We start from the raw sequence: 14,480 nt of genomic DNA, 5'->3' as shown, positions 1-14,480 counted from the left end.
CACTACAGCTTTCAGCTCATCATTATCCACCTTGGTCTCAGGTCACCCACATGGCTCATTTTCAAGACTAAAATCATCAGAATGGAACTTCTCAAACCATCGACATGCTGTGCATTCATTAGCCATGTCCTTCCCAAACACTTTGTTGATATTTTGAGCTGTCTGCACTGCATTGGTTTCCAACTCACATTCCAAAGTTAACACGTATTTTTGATTTATCCATGGTTTCACAAAAATTGCTCAAAAAAAAAAAAAAACCTGGAAAGATAATCACAAGCCAAATGTGTGTTTGAAATAATGAGGATGTACCTTCACAATAAAAATAAAACAAGAAGTGTCAAAAGGAAATGTCAGAGATATCCACTGTCAAACTTGGTACTTAAGGAAATCGGACATTTCTTAATAATCTAATATATACCAATATATTTTATATATACAATAACCAATATATTATATATAGGTTATATATTGTACATATATAACCAATATATCATATATAATATATACTAATTATGCCATTTTATATGTATATATATAAAATAATCAATATATACCTGTGAACAGCAGTTTTCTCCTGCAATGGGGAATTATGGGGAACCTTGACATTCTTTGCTGACTTTTTTTATTTTAACAAAGTATATGTATAATCTTGTACACAGACGAAAATGTATAAACAGTGTGTATGGTCTATACAGTGGGGTAGGGAAGACCTGTGACTTTAACGTGGATCTCCTGCCCTGTCACATAAGGTCTCATTCACAGCACCCGCTCCCTCGGTGCCACCCACACCATGGGAGGAGCCGGCTCCAGTTGTCCCAAGGCAACGACCATCCAGGGAGGGGGAGTCACCAGGCAGGCAGACAACAGGGGCAGGGGCCAAATGGGCCTTGAGCTGAGCGCTTCCCCCCAACACCACCTCACTTCTGAGAACCAGCCTGAGGGGAAGGAGGAGAGGCGCGGTTCTCAGAGGGTTCTGCACCAAATGCTGGCTCCATCCCTACCAGGAAACCTGCATCAGGGCCACCTGCTCGGCCAGAGGGCTCCCTGGGTGAGGGGCAGTGGCAGAGCCACACATGGACAGTCAGGACCTCCTCGAACAACCACATCCCTTCCCCTCCCTTCATTCAACCACATTATTACTTACTGGACATCTAGGAGCCGGGAGACAGCAGTGAACAGAATAGATAAAACCTCTGCCCTTGGGGACAGAAGCAACTAACATGTGAACTAAATGAATAAAGCTCTCTCTGCACTAACTGCTCCAAAGAAAAGAAAACAGAACAAACCAGAATGCCATGGCAGAGGTGACTGGGTGGAGGGGCTACTCCACTTAGGTCAGTCTGAGCCAGCCTGGCTGCAGAGGGGACACGTGGGCTGAGACCTGAGCTATGAGAGGACCAGCCACGCAAGTGTCATGGAGACGAGTAATGCGGGCTGGTGGCAGGGCCAGGGCAAAGGTCCTGAGGCAGGAACGAGCTCAGGGAGGAAGAGAAAGGAAGCCAGGCTGGAACACAGCGAATAGCTGAGGAAGTCACAAGTCCCCCAGAGTGGGGACTGTGGTTTGTGTGCCCATCCCAAGTGTGCCTATTAAATCAAGGGCCCAGAAAATACGAGGAGCTAAATGAATTCTGCTGGTTGCCTGGAAGTGCGGCTCTCCCAAGGCACCTAGGAGACCTTGCATCTAGCAGATACTCAAACTACCGGAGGGCTGAGCAGTGAATTTAGGCAGAGCAGAGGCTCGGAACAATGTTTTCTCAAATGCCAACAGGCAGCAGGAAATTGGGCCTGGCCACTATCACCCAACACCCTAGTGACTCTAGTAGGGACCCAACCTGGCAGGGGGCTAGACAGCCTGGATTTGAGCCCTGGCTCCATCCCTGCCTGCTGGGGCAAGTCATTTAACCTCTCAGAGCCCTGGGTTCCTCAGGGAGTGGACATGGTATCCATTTCCCTGTCCTTCCTTTTTTTTTCTTGGGAACCACCCCTTTGCCAATCTCAGCCTAGGTGGTCTGGGTGGAACCCCACATTCCCAGCTCTAAGTGGGCACAAGGCTCAGGCCTGCCCAATCTGCATATCCTCTCCCCTTGGCCACTGTGATTGGCTCAGCCATAGGCATGTGACCTCATCAGAGCCAATGAAACCCAGTTCTGAGACATTCATTGGAACTTCTGGGAAAACAGGTGTCCTTGTTCCAACAAGGCTGCTGAGAAGACAGAACGCAAAGCCTGCAGCTGCTGGGGGCTGGCGTGCCACTCCAGGTGGAAAGGCTGCCCAAGAGTGACACCAACACAGAAGAACACCCAGCCCAGAGATGGAGGAAGATTCCCGACAACTTCAGTTTGGTCCTGGATACAGCCATGCCTGTGGCTGGCACTATTTTTCAGTTTCATGAGGCAGTGAATTGCCTTGTTAGATTACATCAATTTGAGTGGGTTTCTGTCATTTGCGAACTAAAATCCTGACTGATACCCATCTATAAATGGGAATAAAAACATTCCAATCTCAGAGCTCCATTTTTGAGAACAGTACTCTCTGCATATAGAGTATTTGGCCCACCATGTTCAATAAATGGTGGCTGTCATTAGCCACTGTTAAGAAGGTAAAGGAGGGACCCTGCATTCAGCCCCACCCTCATTCCCAGACACTGTGCCCAGCTGCCCTGGCATGGGGAGGAGGTGCGTGGGGGGCACTCACCTGCTTGGGGGGCTTGTGTCGATTATACTCCTCCCCCCAGAGCTTGGCCTCCATCTGCAGACGTACATCCTCAAAGTACACGTCCCGGCTCACGGGCTCGATGTAGCGCTTTGCCACGTAGTTGGAGGCCCCCTTCCACTGCTGGGCGTGCAGAAAGTTGGAGAGCTTCTTCCTGGGGGTAGAAGGAGCAGGAAACCTGCCTGGGTGCTCTGAGGCCACAGCCCTGGCTCCTCAGGACAGTGACACCCTGCCTGGCTGGCTGGGGTCAGGAACAAAATGTAGGCAGCGGGAAGGGTTTTCCTGCCATACTATATTCTTCAAAGAGCTGGGAAGGATGATTCAGGGTCATTGTTAAGGGCCTCCTATCCCATTTGCCTTGACCTCTAAGCGCCAGAGCAGAGATGAGTGGGATACTACTCCCTGTTCTTCCTGAGCCATCCCCACAGCCAGGCCTCATGTGTGGTCCAAGGGAGACCAGAAGGAGAGAAACTTGGGACACAAGAGGGCAGAGGCTACTGTCTCCATTCCTTGGCCAAAAATGTCCCAGTGTCCCAGCTCTTAGAGGCCTGGCAGAGTCTGGGCAGGGCCCCAAGCACCAGGATGAGTCACTTACGTCCTGAAGCACTCCCTCATGGCTCCTCGGCCGAAGGGCTGAAAGACACCACACAGAGAGTAATCAGTCCCTATGCCCCACCCAGAGGCAGCCCTGAGCCAGGAGATGTCACCCTCCAAATGGGTGCCCGTGCCCTGGACCTCATTTCACTCCTGAGAGCCCTGCGCCCTCCCCCTTCCTCCACCAAAGCATGAAAGGCCTCCCAGCCCGGAGGCTCTGGCATGACGAGGACCACCCGCCATCCCAGCTGAGGGGAGGAACCCACGGTGGGCAGGATGTTGGGGGAGAGACAATGCAGCCCTGTCAGTAACAGAAAAAAGTGGAAACAACCTAAGTGTCCATCAACAATACACTGGAGAAGTCAACCAGGTCTATTCATTCAAGGAAATACTATACGCTGAGAATGAACACAAAATGTCGCACGACAGAAGCCACGCTCAAAAGAACACCTGCTGTATGGCTCCACTTACAGGAAGTGCATCAGCAAAACTAACCTGGGTGCTGGAATTCATAGTGGTGCTTACCCTGGGGGCAGGGGAGTAGACACGGGGATTGGGGGGCTTCTGAGGGGAGCTGGGTATGTTCTGTTTCTTGACCCGGGTGCTGGTGTCCACTTTGTGAAAACTCAGCAAGCCCTACGCTTTTCTGTGTGTATGTTACACTAAAAAAAGTTTCACAGAACAATCCTTGCCCTCACTGTGCTGGAGGACTCCATTTTCTAGCCTTTTTTTTTTCTTATTTTTCCCCAAAGGCTGGTGGCAACCCACTGAATTTATTTAACCACTCAGTAATGGGTTTAAAATTTAATTCAGCAATTTAAAAGAAAACCTGATATATACATTTATGGTCAATTGATTTTCAACAAGAGGATAGTCTTTTGATGTATGACATCTTAGTATATGGAATACCCACAATAGGCAAATCTACAGAGACAGAAAGTGGAACGGTGGTTTCCAAGGACTTGGGAGAGACGAGGGTATGGGGAGTGACTGCTAATGGGCATGGGATTTCATTTGGGGACGGTGAGAATGTTCTGGAATTAGTTGTGGTGATGACTGCACAACTCGGTGAATATACTAAAAACCACTGAACTGTACACTTTAGACAGGTGAATTGCATGGTGTGTGGATTATCCCTCACTAAAGCTGTTACAAAAAAATACAATAAATAAATAATAACATGAAGAATACCCAAAGTTAAAATAATTAAATAAAGCGGGTGCGGACGGCAGGGTACACAGACTAAAGTCAGCTGGAGAAAGTCCCCACTTAGCCCTGTCCCCATGGGGGTCCGGGCCCTGCTCACCTGAGACGCCATCTTGATCAGAACATCATCTTGAAGCCACTCGCCGGTGACAGCGTTGTACCTGCAGAGACCAGAACCCACCCAAGGGCACAGTGTCCGTAATACGATCCTGCCCCCTCACTGGCTAAGACAAGAGACCTTTCTGGGCTCTGCACTGCCCCCAGGGTCCTGCCCCCGCTCCACTGTGCCCCAGCCCCGTCTCCCCAGCACTCGCAGCCAAGCCACCTGCCGGCTTGCTCTGCCTTGGGCCTCCCCACTGGACGGTGACTCCACAAAGCAGACCCACATCTGTCTTCCTCATGCTGCCTGGTGTGTGTGGATGCTTAATAAATAAAGCCGTGGGGAATGAGTGATTGAGCAAATAAATAAATATCCTGATTATAACTGGTCTATGTAACGAATGGACATCCCAGGAAGGGAGGTGGCAGTGCCCTCAATCTTGCCAGGCAGCGGGGCATCTCCCAAGCAGTAACCACTGTCTGTGCAGGCAGAGGTGGAAGACGGTCCTGCCTCTGATCCAGCCAGGAAAGGGGCCGCCGGTGTAGGGACAGAGAGGGGGTAATCCCTTTCCTGCCATCACAAGGGTCACAGCCAACAGCCCTATAACAAAAGGCAGGTTAACAAGACAAAAGCATGATGAATTAATTTGATCATAGTTTTACGTGACACAGGAGCCTTCAGGACAAAGACCCAAAGATACAGGGGAAGCTATCACATTTTATGCCCGGGGTCAATGAAGCTGGGACAGCTGTGGAGAAATGTGATTGCACAAAAAGGGCATGAGCTGATGGTAACAGACTGAGTGGGGAAACCCTGTCTGTTCAGATTTTTCTTGGCCTCTCTGTTGTAGCATTTCTTCCTCCCGAGTATGGGGCAAGGCCCCTCTGGAACGAGGATCTTAATGTCTTTAAGGCCAGCTGTTACACAGAAAGTTTGGGGAAGGTTAGAGTAGTGTTTTTAGGTTTTGTGGCTGGCTTTGGGGGAAAAGGGTTCAGGTTTCTGTGACCTGCCTTGGGAGAGAATGAGGCACGAGCGACAGGAGGGCAGGAGAAGGTCAGAGAGAGGCTTTGCTTATGATGCTGTTTCTAGTGCCTTGACTTTGGGTATCATTTTCTGAGCCCCAACACTGGGTTGTGATATTGTAAAATATACATTTGGTCTCGGACCCTGTTTCCTGGCACACAACTCCTAAAGTCCTTAGACTCTCCAAAGGGATGTCTTTCTGTATGCTAAGGAGATGGCTGGTGACTGGCAGCCCCTGGGTGGCTTCAGGATGGGGCTGGTCACCAGAGAGACCATGGCAAGATTAGAGGGCTGGACTCTCAGCCCCACCCCCCAAAAAACCTCCAGGGAGGGGACAAGGCTGAAGGTTGGGTTGATCACCAATGGCCAACAGTTTAGTCAATCATACCTATGCAACGAAGCCTCCATAAAAACCCAAAAGGACGGGGTTCAGAGAGCTCCCAGACAGCCAAACACAGGGAAGGATGCCACCCTGGAGAGGACATGGAAGCCCCTGAGCCCCTTCCCACATGCCTGGCCCCCTGCTTCCGTATCCTTTGTAAAAAACCTCTAAATATGAGTGAGTGTTTCCCCGAGTTCTGTGAGCTGCTCCAGCAAATTAACTGAACCCAGGGAGGAGGCTGTGGGAAGCCCAATTTGTAGCTGGTCGGTCAGAAACACAGATAACACAGCCTGGGACTTGTGACTGGCATCAGAAGTGGCAGGCAATCTCGTGGGACCGAGCCTTCACCCTGTGGGATCAGATGCTACCTCCAGGTAGACAGTATCAGAAGTGAATTGAATCAGAGGACACCCGGCTGGCAGCCTCTGCAGATCCAACTGCTTGTTTGCAGGGGGGAAGAAATCCCCACACATTCTGGGGTCACAGAAGCATGCTGTGTTGTGAGAGTACAGTAGGAGAAACTGAGTTTGTTTTCTCCACAGATGGGTGCACACCCAAGGCAGAGAGAGAGCTGGAGGGGGTTCCAGAACATTTTCATCTTTCCTTTCCCAGAGCAAATCAGCTCCTGGGCCTGGCTGCACTTCAAACAGGTTGGCTTGGTGGAAATCTCAGCTCAGGCAATCCCTAAAGTCTAAAGTCTTCCTCTGGGCTGAGGTGTTCTTAGCTCTAGTTAGAGGCCTGCCCTGGCCCACCCTGCAGCTAGGGCGGGCTCCAGAACACTCCCAGCCTCGGTGAGAACAGGTTTCCCAGAGCTTGAAAAACAAGCAGAGGCCTGGCAGGTAACCTCCTCCGGGCTCAGAGGAAGGAGAGGACGTCAGAGCTGCCAACTGGCCGGCACCGGCCTGGGCAAGCACAGCTGACCCTGGGGCAACATGGCTTTGAAGTGTGCGGGGCATCTTATACACAGATGTTTTTCAAATATGTCGGAAAATTTTTTTAGAGATTTGCAACAATTTGAAAAAAATTCATAGATGAACCTCATAGCCTAGAAATATTAAAAAATTTAAAAGCTAGGTATGTCATGAATGCATAAAATATATGTAGATACTAGTTGATTTATGTTTTAATCGACTGTATGTTATTGGCACGTTCCTGCATGTTCGGATTGTATGTTATGGTCAACAGTAGGCTGTCAGTAGTTAAGTTTTAGGGAAATAAAAAAGTTATATGCAGATTTTTGACTGCACAAGAGGTCAGTAGCCCTAACCTCCATGTTGATCAAGGGTCAACTGTACTGTGCTTAATAAATAATAGCAATTATTGGCCGGCCACGGTGGCTCAAGCCTGTAATCCTAGCACTCTGGGAGGCCAAGGCGGGCCAATCATTTGAGCTCAGGAGTTCGAGACCAGCCTGAGCAAGGGCAAGACCCCCGTCTCTACTAAAAATAGAAAGAAATTATATGGATAACTAAAAATATATACAGAAAACATTAGCCGGGCATGGTGGCACATGCCTATGGTCCCAGCTACTCGGGAGGCTGAGGCAGGAGGATCGCTTGAGCCCAGGAGTCTGAGGTTGCTGTGAGCTAGGCTGACACCACTGCACTCGAGCCTGGGCAACAGACTGAGACTCTGTCTCATAAAAAATAATAATAGCAATTATTATTATTATTACTATACAGAGACTAACGTAAAGGAAATAATCCTCCCTCACCTCCAAACGAGGCACCCAGAAGCTGGGACAGGGGAGATAATGCACATCGGAAGGGTCTCAGTTGTCCCTCAAAGCTACTAACAGCACAAAGGTAAGCATTACTCAAAGTTCACTGAGCACTCACTCTACCCTGGGTGCCTAAATGAATTGCTTCATTCAACCTCCCCAGCAGACCAATGAGACTGCTACAATTATTGTGCCCATTTTCCACATGGAGAACCTAAGGCCCAGAGAAGTAACGTAATCTGCCCAAATGCAGGTTGGTTGGAACCAGAACATTGCTCATAACAACCTGGGAACAACCCACATGAACAGGAAATCTGTCTTGCACCAGAGTTCTTAAAAAACCAGGGATGGAGAAGGAAACCTCCAATTTAGAAATCCCAGGAGAGTCTAGCCAACAACACCCGGCCTCCCACCACTGAAGCCAAGGCAGGTAAAGTCAGGCACTTTGGTTAGGAAATAAACACAGTTTGGCCTTGTCTGACATCCCAGCTGAGCTTGCACTGCGCCTGCAGGCCGTTGGTGACCCGCCAGCTCCTACTGTGCTCTCCCAGGTAGAAAGGAACCGAGCCCATACCCTGCCCTGGGTGGGTAGGGTGGCCGCCGGCAGTGGAGAGGGGGTCCATGTGGGACTCTAAAGCCATCTTGTTGAAGGGTGGGATGAGGAACACTTTGCAGAAAGGCGGAGAGGGCAGCGAACCCTTCTCAGCCCCCCTGTAGCTAGCTGAGGCTGTGTAACTAGATCTCACCAGTGGGCTGCATGCAAAAGTGATGCCATTTCCTAGGCCAAGGCAATGAACAGCTGGTGTGCTACCTCCATGCTCCCGCTTCCCCTCTGGTAGCACTGATGGGATCACATGTTGAGATGACAGAGCCACGAGGTGGAAGTAACCTGGGTCCCCAGCTGCCCCGAACAGTTGCTCACTTCTCACCCAACTTCGTAAATGTGAGAAATACACCTTAGTTGCGTGGTGCCTCTGGGGTATTTCTTACTGCAACATAGCTCAGCCCACCCCGGCCTGTCTAACAGGTACCTTCTAGGAGCCGGAGAAGCCTTCGGTGAGACAACGCCTGGAACCTTAAGCCGGCAACACTCCAATATTGGGCTGTTGTCATTATGAATCCCTTCTCCTGGCCCCGAAGGGTACCTGGCCTCACTGATTGTCAGCAGAAGCAGGACCCATCCCCACCACCCAGGACTCCTTAAGGCCCCTGGACAAGCTGCTGACCTGTGCCGAGTAGCACATTCCGTGGCAATGTCCTCGAGGTGGAACTCAGCCCAGGGGTCGGGCATGTGCTTGGCCTTCTCGATCGCATGCTTCCAGGCTTCCTGCAGAAGGCAAAAGGTGGCATTAGGGTCAGACCAGGGCCCTCGGGGACACTGCAGCCCAGCCTCCTCCCTCCCTGCTGTTTCTTCTGGGGGACAGACAACATCTGTGAGAGAGAGGGTCTCCCATCTAGTATTCTTTCTGCAACACAACTCCATACCCCGCAAAGACCCTATTTGCTCTCACAGGCACAGTCTTCCTGTAGGCACAAGTGATGCATCTTAACTAACACCAGCTCACTGGAAATTGGAAAAGTTGAGAATGAAAATAAGACACCATTCCCCCGTTCAGAATGACAAACATTTCAGTGAGTGCTGGCCAGGATGTGGGGAAATGAGCATCCTCACAGATCACCAGTGGGTATAAACCTTTTCTAAAAGGCAATCCAGCAAGGTAGTAAAATGAAAAAAAAAAATGCATTTCTTAATTTTGGCCCAGTAGATGTAGACCCAATGCTATATCTAGGAATCGATCCTGTAGAAACATGAATACAAGTATGCAAACATATATTTATAAGATGCATCGTTGCAATCATGCAGAATCAAATTTAGCCCAAAGATTCATGTGCAGGGATTGGTTAAAGACATTTTGATTGCATCCATTTAAAAGGTTAACCAGCTCTTCTGAAAGGCTGCATTTGTTCTATAAGGAAACCCAGTGGCCCCCCCTTTTTATAATAAATATTGCCTAACACCTTATTTTACTGCCCCACATGAAATCCATAGATAACACACATAAGCATGCTGAGCTCAGAACCATGCCAAAGGTATGTTGTCTTTACGTGGAACATGGCATCAAGCTCCGGACTCAGACCACTGTGAACCGATTCCCATGAGACATTCCAAGGTCCTGTGGGAGGCAGGAAAATCCATCGTGCAGAGCTGCCCTGCCCATCTCAGGGCTGCTAGCATCCCTGGGCTCCACCTACTTGTGCAGTAGCGTCCCCATCATTGTGATGCCCAAAAATACCCCCCAAATTTTTAAAACCTGTTTATAACCAGAGCTTTTGGAGTGTTAACTAGAAGATGTCCAAGAGAAGAGAACAAGCTGCTAACCTGTATTATGGAACAATCCCACTTCTGTTTTTAAAAGCCCATTTTATGAGCCCAGGAGTTTGAGTCTAACCTGGGCAACATAGCAAGACCCCATCTCTAAAATAAATATTTTAAGAACCAAAAAATTAAAAAACAAAACAAAACGGGACAGCAATTCCACACCTCTCCACACCCCCACCAGCATACCTCAGCTGCCCCAGCCTCTGCGGGAGTCCAGCCTCCCAGGAACTCAGCCCAACCGGGGCTGCACCTCACCCACCCCCCAAGCCCGGGCCCCTCTGCCAGGACCCTGCTCAGAATAGAAGCGGCTCAGCAGAGGAGCTGGACCTTCCACAACATACACACACAGCCCAGGGCTCTCTTGCTGCGGCTTTCTAATCTCTGCAAATCCAAACAACAAAGCCTGTAATTCTTTTCTTCCAGTTTGGAAGCCAATTTAGGCTTAATGAAAAAACTTGGAAAACACAGAAGACAAAAGTCCAACGCACCCTGTTGCTGTCCATCAGAGTCAGAGTCGATGCCTTGGACTAGTCCTTAACCAGAACTTTTATGTGCATTTTGTAATAGGATTGGAATCCACACTGTAAATAGAATTCCTATCCTTTCAGGAGAATGGGCCAACGGTTCTTTATACTTTATTTAGGGATCTTGATCTTTTTTTCCCCCCGATTCCACAAGTATGGTCTGCTTCATGTAAACACCACAAGCACTGTAGAATTCTAGACTAGGAAGTGGGAGTCCTTCCTAATCTGCTTCTTGTGAAAACCATAGTTTATGGTTGATGGAGACATCTTGTAAGTTTTTCCTACGCCTCGGTTAACACAAAGATGTATTTAGAGCAACGTGACCACACCACGTTCTGTTCTGCATCTTGTTCCCCTTCACACACAGGATCTTGGACATCTTTCCGTGTCATATGTACAGACTGGCTGGGTGAACTCATTTCCTTCCCATGGTTGCCAGATATATAATTGTATGAACGTACCTTAAGGTCTTTGCCTAACTTCTAGTTCACGAATATTTGGATTCTCGCCAACATTTCCTAGTACAAACAGTGCTGAAGTGAGCATTCTCTCAGATCTAAATCTTTGTGCACTTTGTGCAAGAACTCAGGTAGGACATATTATTTTGGAAATGTAACGGCTGCATCACATTTAAAATTTAGGAATTACCAAGTTCGCCTGCAAAAAAGTTCTCCTAAGTATACTCCGAGAAGCAGTGAACAAGTCACTTAGATGTTTTTTCAAACAGAAGCATTACATCAAACAATTGTAAAATTTACAAGTTAGTTCCAACCTGCTTTAACAGTTGTGTAACAATCCACGGTATGAGTTTATCGTTACTATCTATTCACCTGTTGTTCTCCACTGTTAGACTTCGAGCTTGTCACTGATGTCTCCCTGTTATAAATAACCCCACAGCAGACATGTGTACATCTAAAACACTTTCTGAATTTCAATCCCTATTCTTTAAAATGCCACGGTCTCTTCTCATATGCCAGCGGCTGTGAGTGGCAGGGACAGTCTTTGACCCCCACTTGTCAGGGAGCGGGCGGTGTGCTGAGAAGTCAGCAAGCCGCTTTCCTGAGTGTGTCCACACAGGTGCCCTGCTCGCTGCCTGACACACGTGACTCTGACTGTGCCTCTCTCTCTCAAACAGTGACTCTGCCACTCCCTAAGCCGCCAATGGCAGGGGCCTCCCCATTCAACGAGGATTACCAACAAAATTACCTCCTGGCTGGATGCCATGGCACGAGCCACAAAAAGCAACCAAGGAACAAAGTATTTCAGAATTAGAGGGTATAGTATTTCACGGAGTCAAAATTACCTTTTTTCCCCCAACGCAGAAAAGAATCATACCACATCTTATTGGCAACAGGTGGGTTTGAGGCAAGTGACTTTTTATTAAAAGTGCAATATAAAAAGTCCTGTACTAACATTTGGGGTTCTTAACCACCCTGCTTCCAGCCCACCACTGACTAGCTATGGGAACTTCCACCTCCCTGTTTACAAATTAGGATGAAGAAGGTTTTGGCTACTGGTGGTCAATGTTTTTCGTAGCCCCTGCACCTGGGGTAGATACACTCCCCCCAGAAACAGTGGGTCAGGAAAAATGTGCTAATAGAGGACTGGGAAGTGGATCGTCTCAGACACCTCAAGGGGAATGAAGGCAGGTATTGCCACCTTTCAGAGCGATCTAGCAGCGGCTGTGAACCTTCTCCTGCACTGACTTGTGACCCAGCCATTCCCATCACCTCCCCAGGTGTGCCCAGGTGACCTGGCCCAAGGACAGTCAGTGCTTATAATGCTATAATGGTCCAGCAGTGCACACAACCTGCCTGCCTATAGCGGGATGGTCATATACATTTGGTATACTCAGAACAAGGTGCTCACATGGGCGATTTCTCAGACTTACTGTTTAGGGAGGAAAAAAGCAAGTTGCAGAACAATATAAACACTATGACACCATTTACTGGTGAAGGAAACCCACAAATCAATACCACGGATTTTCTAAGCATGTATCTGTAGACATATGCATAAACGTATATTTATATGTAAATATATAGAAAGAGGTCTGAAAAGTGATTTACACCAAATATAATAGTTATCTCTGAGAACATAGGGTATAAGAGGGTGATCAAAGTGACTTCAGCTTTATCTACACTGCATTTTTTTTACAATGAGAATGTATTTAGGTATTGCATTGTGTAAATCAAAGTTAATGAACAACAACAACAAAAAAAAATCACTGAGTTAGATGATCCTTAAGGCCATGCTAGCTCTAATATTTTCTAGTTCTAAAGATTCTAGAATTCAGCTATTGAGTGGGCTAATTAATCCTATGTGGAACAGGAGGCCACGGGTGTTTCCTAAAAAACAAAAATACAACCCTAGCTAGAGAATACAAAGGCTTTGATTCTTCGAAGCCTGAGAATACAAAATAAAAATAAAAGTTGAATAATAGTAATAATAATATATTTCCTGGAATATGCAGGAGTGAGGCCAGATGGGCAGGTAATGTGTTTGCAATTTCTTTGGCACATAAAAATGGTAACAACAGCAAAAACATTCTATGTTATTATTATTCTTGCTGCTATCACAGCAATCAAGGCAGCCCCCTCTCCAGTGACTCATGAGGCCTCCTTCCTGAAACATTGACTGTTATAAGATACATTTGCTTTCCCGTCATCACTTCTGTAAACTTTAAGAAATACAGCTCTGAGACAGCCCGACTCATCTCCCCTCCTGGAGGCGGATAAAGCCAGGGGCAAATTAAAGCAGCAGGAACAAGTGGGGAAACAGCCAGGCTCAGGGAGGGAAAGAGGCCAACAGTGCTATGTGGCTGCTCCTCTCTGTGCTGCAGGCCCTTGGAGATTCAGTACAATTATCTGCGGAACCTGGCAGTGAATATCGTAGCAAAAAATTGGAAACTGCCTAAGTATGCCTTAAGAGCAATGCCTAAAGAAACTGTAGTATATTCACACAATGATAAACCATTAAAAAAATGACAGACTAGATCCATCTTTACTGATGTTGAAAGATATGATCTATTAAAAACTGGTTACTGAAGAGCATATAAAGCATCATCCTACAAGAATAAAAAGTCCATATTTATTTGCAACTGTATTTATACTGAAATACAAAAAGGTCTGAAATACACACCAAGACCTTAATAGCAATTATTCTCACTTTCATTGTTTTCTGCAAGGAACATGGAATACCTCTAAGATGAATAAAAAAAAATAATGGTAAAAGAAACTAAACTAAAAATCCTAAAGAAATCACTGTCTGCTGCAAAGAGGAGCTGCAACTGATCTCCCCCGATGGGTGGGATCCGGGAAGTAACAGACCCAGGACTCAACCCAAGCCTGCCAAGTCCCAGTTGCTTGTTCTTTTACAAGAATGAGGGACTAAACATTGCGTTACCACACGACCCAGCAATTCCGCTCCTCGGTATCAACCCACGAGAAATGAAAACATATGCTCACACGATAGCAGCATTACTCATAATAGCCCAAAAGGCGGAAACAACTCAAACGTCCACCATGAATGGATTTTTAAAATATGGCCTATCTATACAATGGAATATTCTGCAGCAATAAAAGGAATGAAGTACTAATATATGCCACAACATGGAAGGACCTCAAAAACGTTATGCTAAGGGAAAGAAGGCAGACACTAAAGGCTACATAGTGTATGATTCTATTTACGTGCAATGTTCAGAATAGGCAAATCCAGAGAGACAGAAAAGTAGATTGGCGGTTGCCTGGGGCTGGGCGGGATGTGGATATTAGTAGGGGATGGCTAAGGGACGTGGTCTTTCTTTTGGGGGTAATGAAAATGTTGTAAAATTGGTTGTAGGG

General features: G+C 47.4%; 1 protein-coding gene across 2 annotated transcripts in view; it reads right to left on the bottom strand.

Annotated features, from left to right (window-relative positions):
* The window catches only part of EEF2K (eukaryotic elongation factor 2 kinase), a 55,227-nt gene that overhangs the window by 22,012 nt on the left and 18,735 nt on the right, over positions 1 to 14,480 (bottom strand). For both annotated transcript variants that reach the window (XM_045542764.1, XM_045542765.1), the window contains exons 3-6: positions 8,964 to 9,064; positions 4,613 to 4,673; positions 3,308 to 3,345; positions 2,695 to 2,866 (exon numbers count right to left, since the gene is read on the bottom strand). In XM_045542764.1, coding sequence (XP_045398720.1) covers positions 2,695 to 2,866; positions 3,308 to 3,345; positions 4,613 to 4,673; positions 8,964 to 9,064 — 372 coding nt within the window. The remainder of the gene's footprint in view (positions 1 to 2,694; positions 2,867 to 3,307; positions 3,346 to 4,612; positions 4,674 to 8,963; positions 9,065 to 14,480) is intronic.

This window comes from Lemur catta, chromosome 2, assembly GCF_020740605.2.
Source record: "Lemur catta isolate mLemCat1 chromosome 2, mLemCat1.pri, whole genome shotgun sequence".
NCBI lineage: Eukaryota > Metazoa > Chordata > Mammalia > Primates > Lemuridae > Lemur > Lemur catta.
The sequence above is the reverse complement of the archived record's forward strand: the minus strand, read 5'-3'. Positions and strand labels throughout refer to the sequence as shown.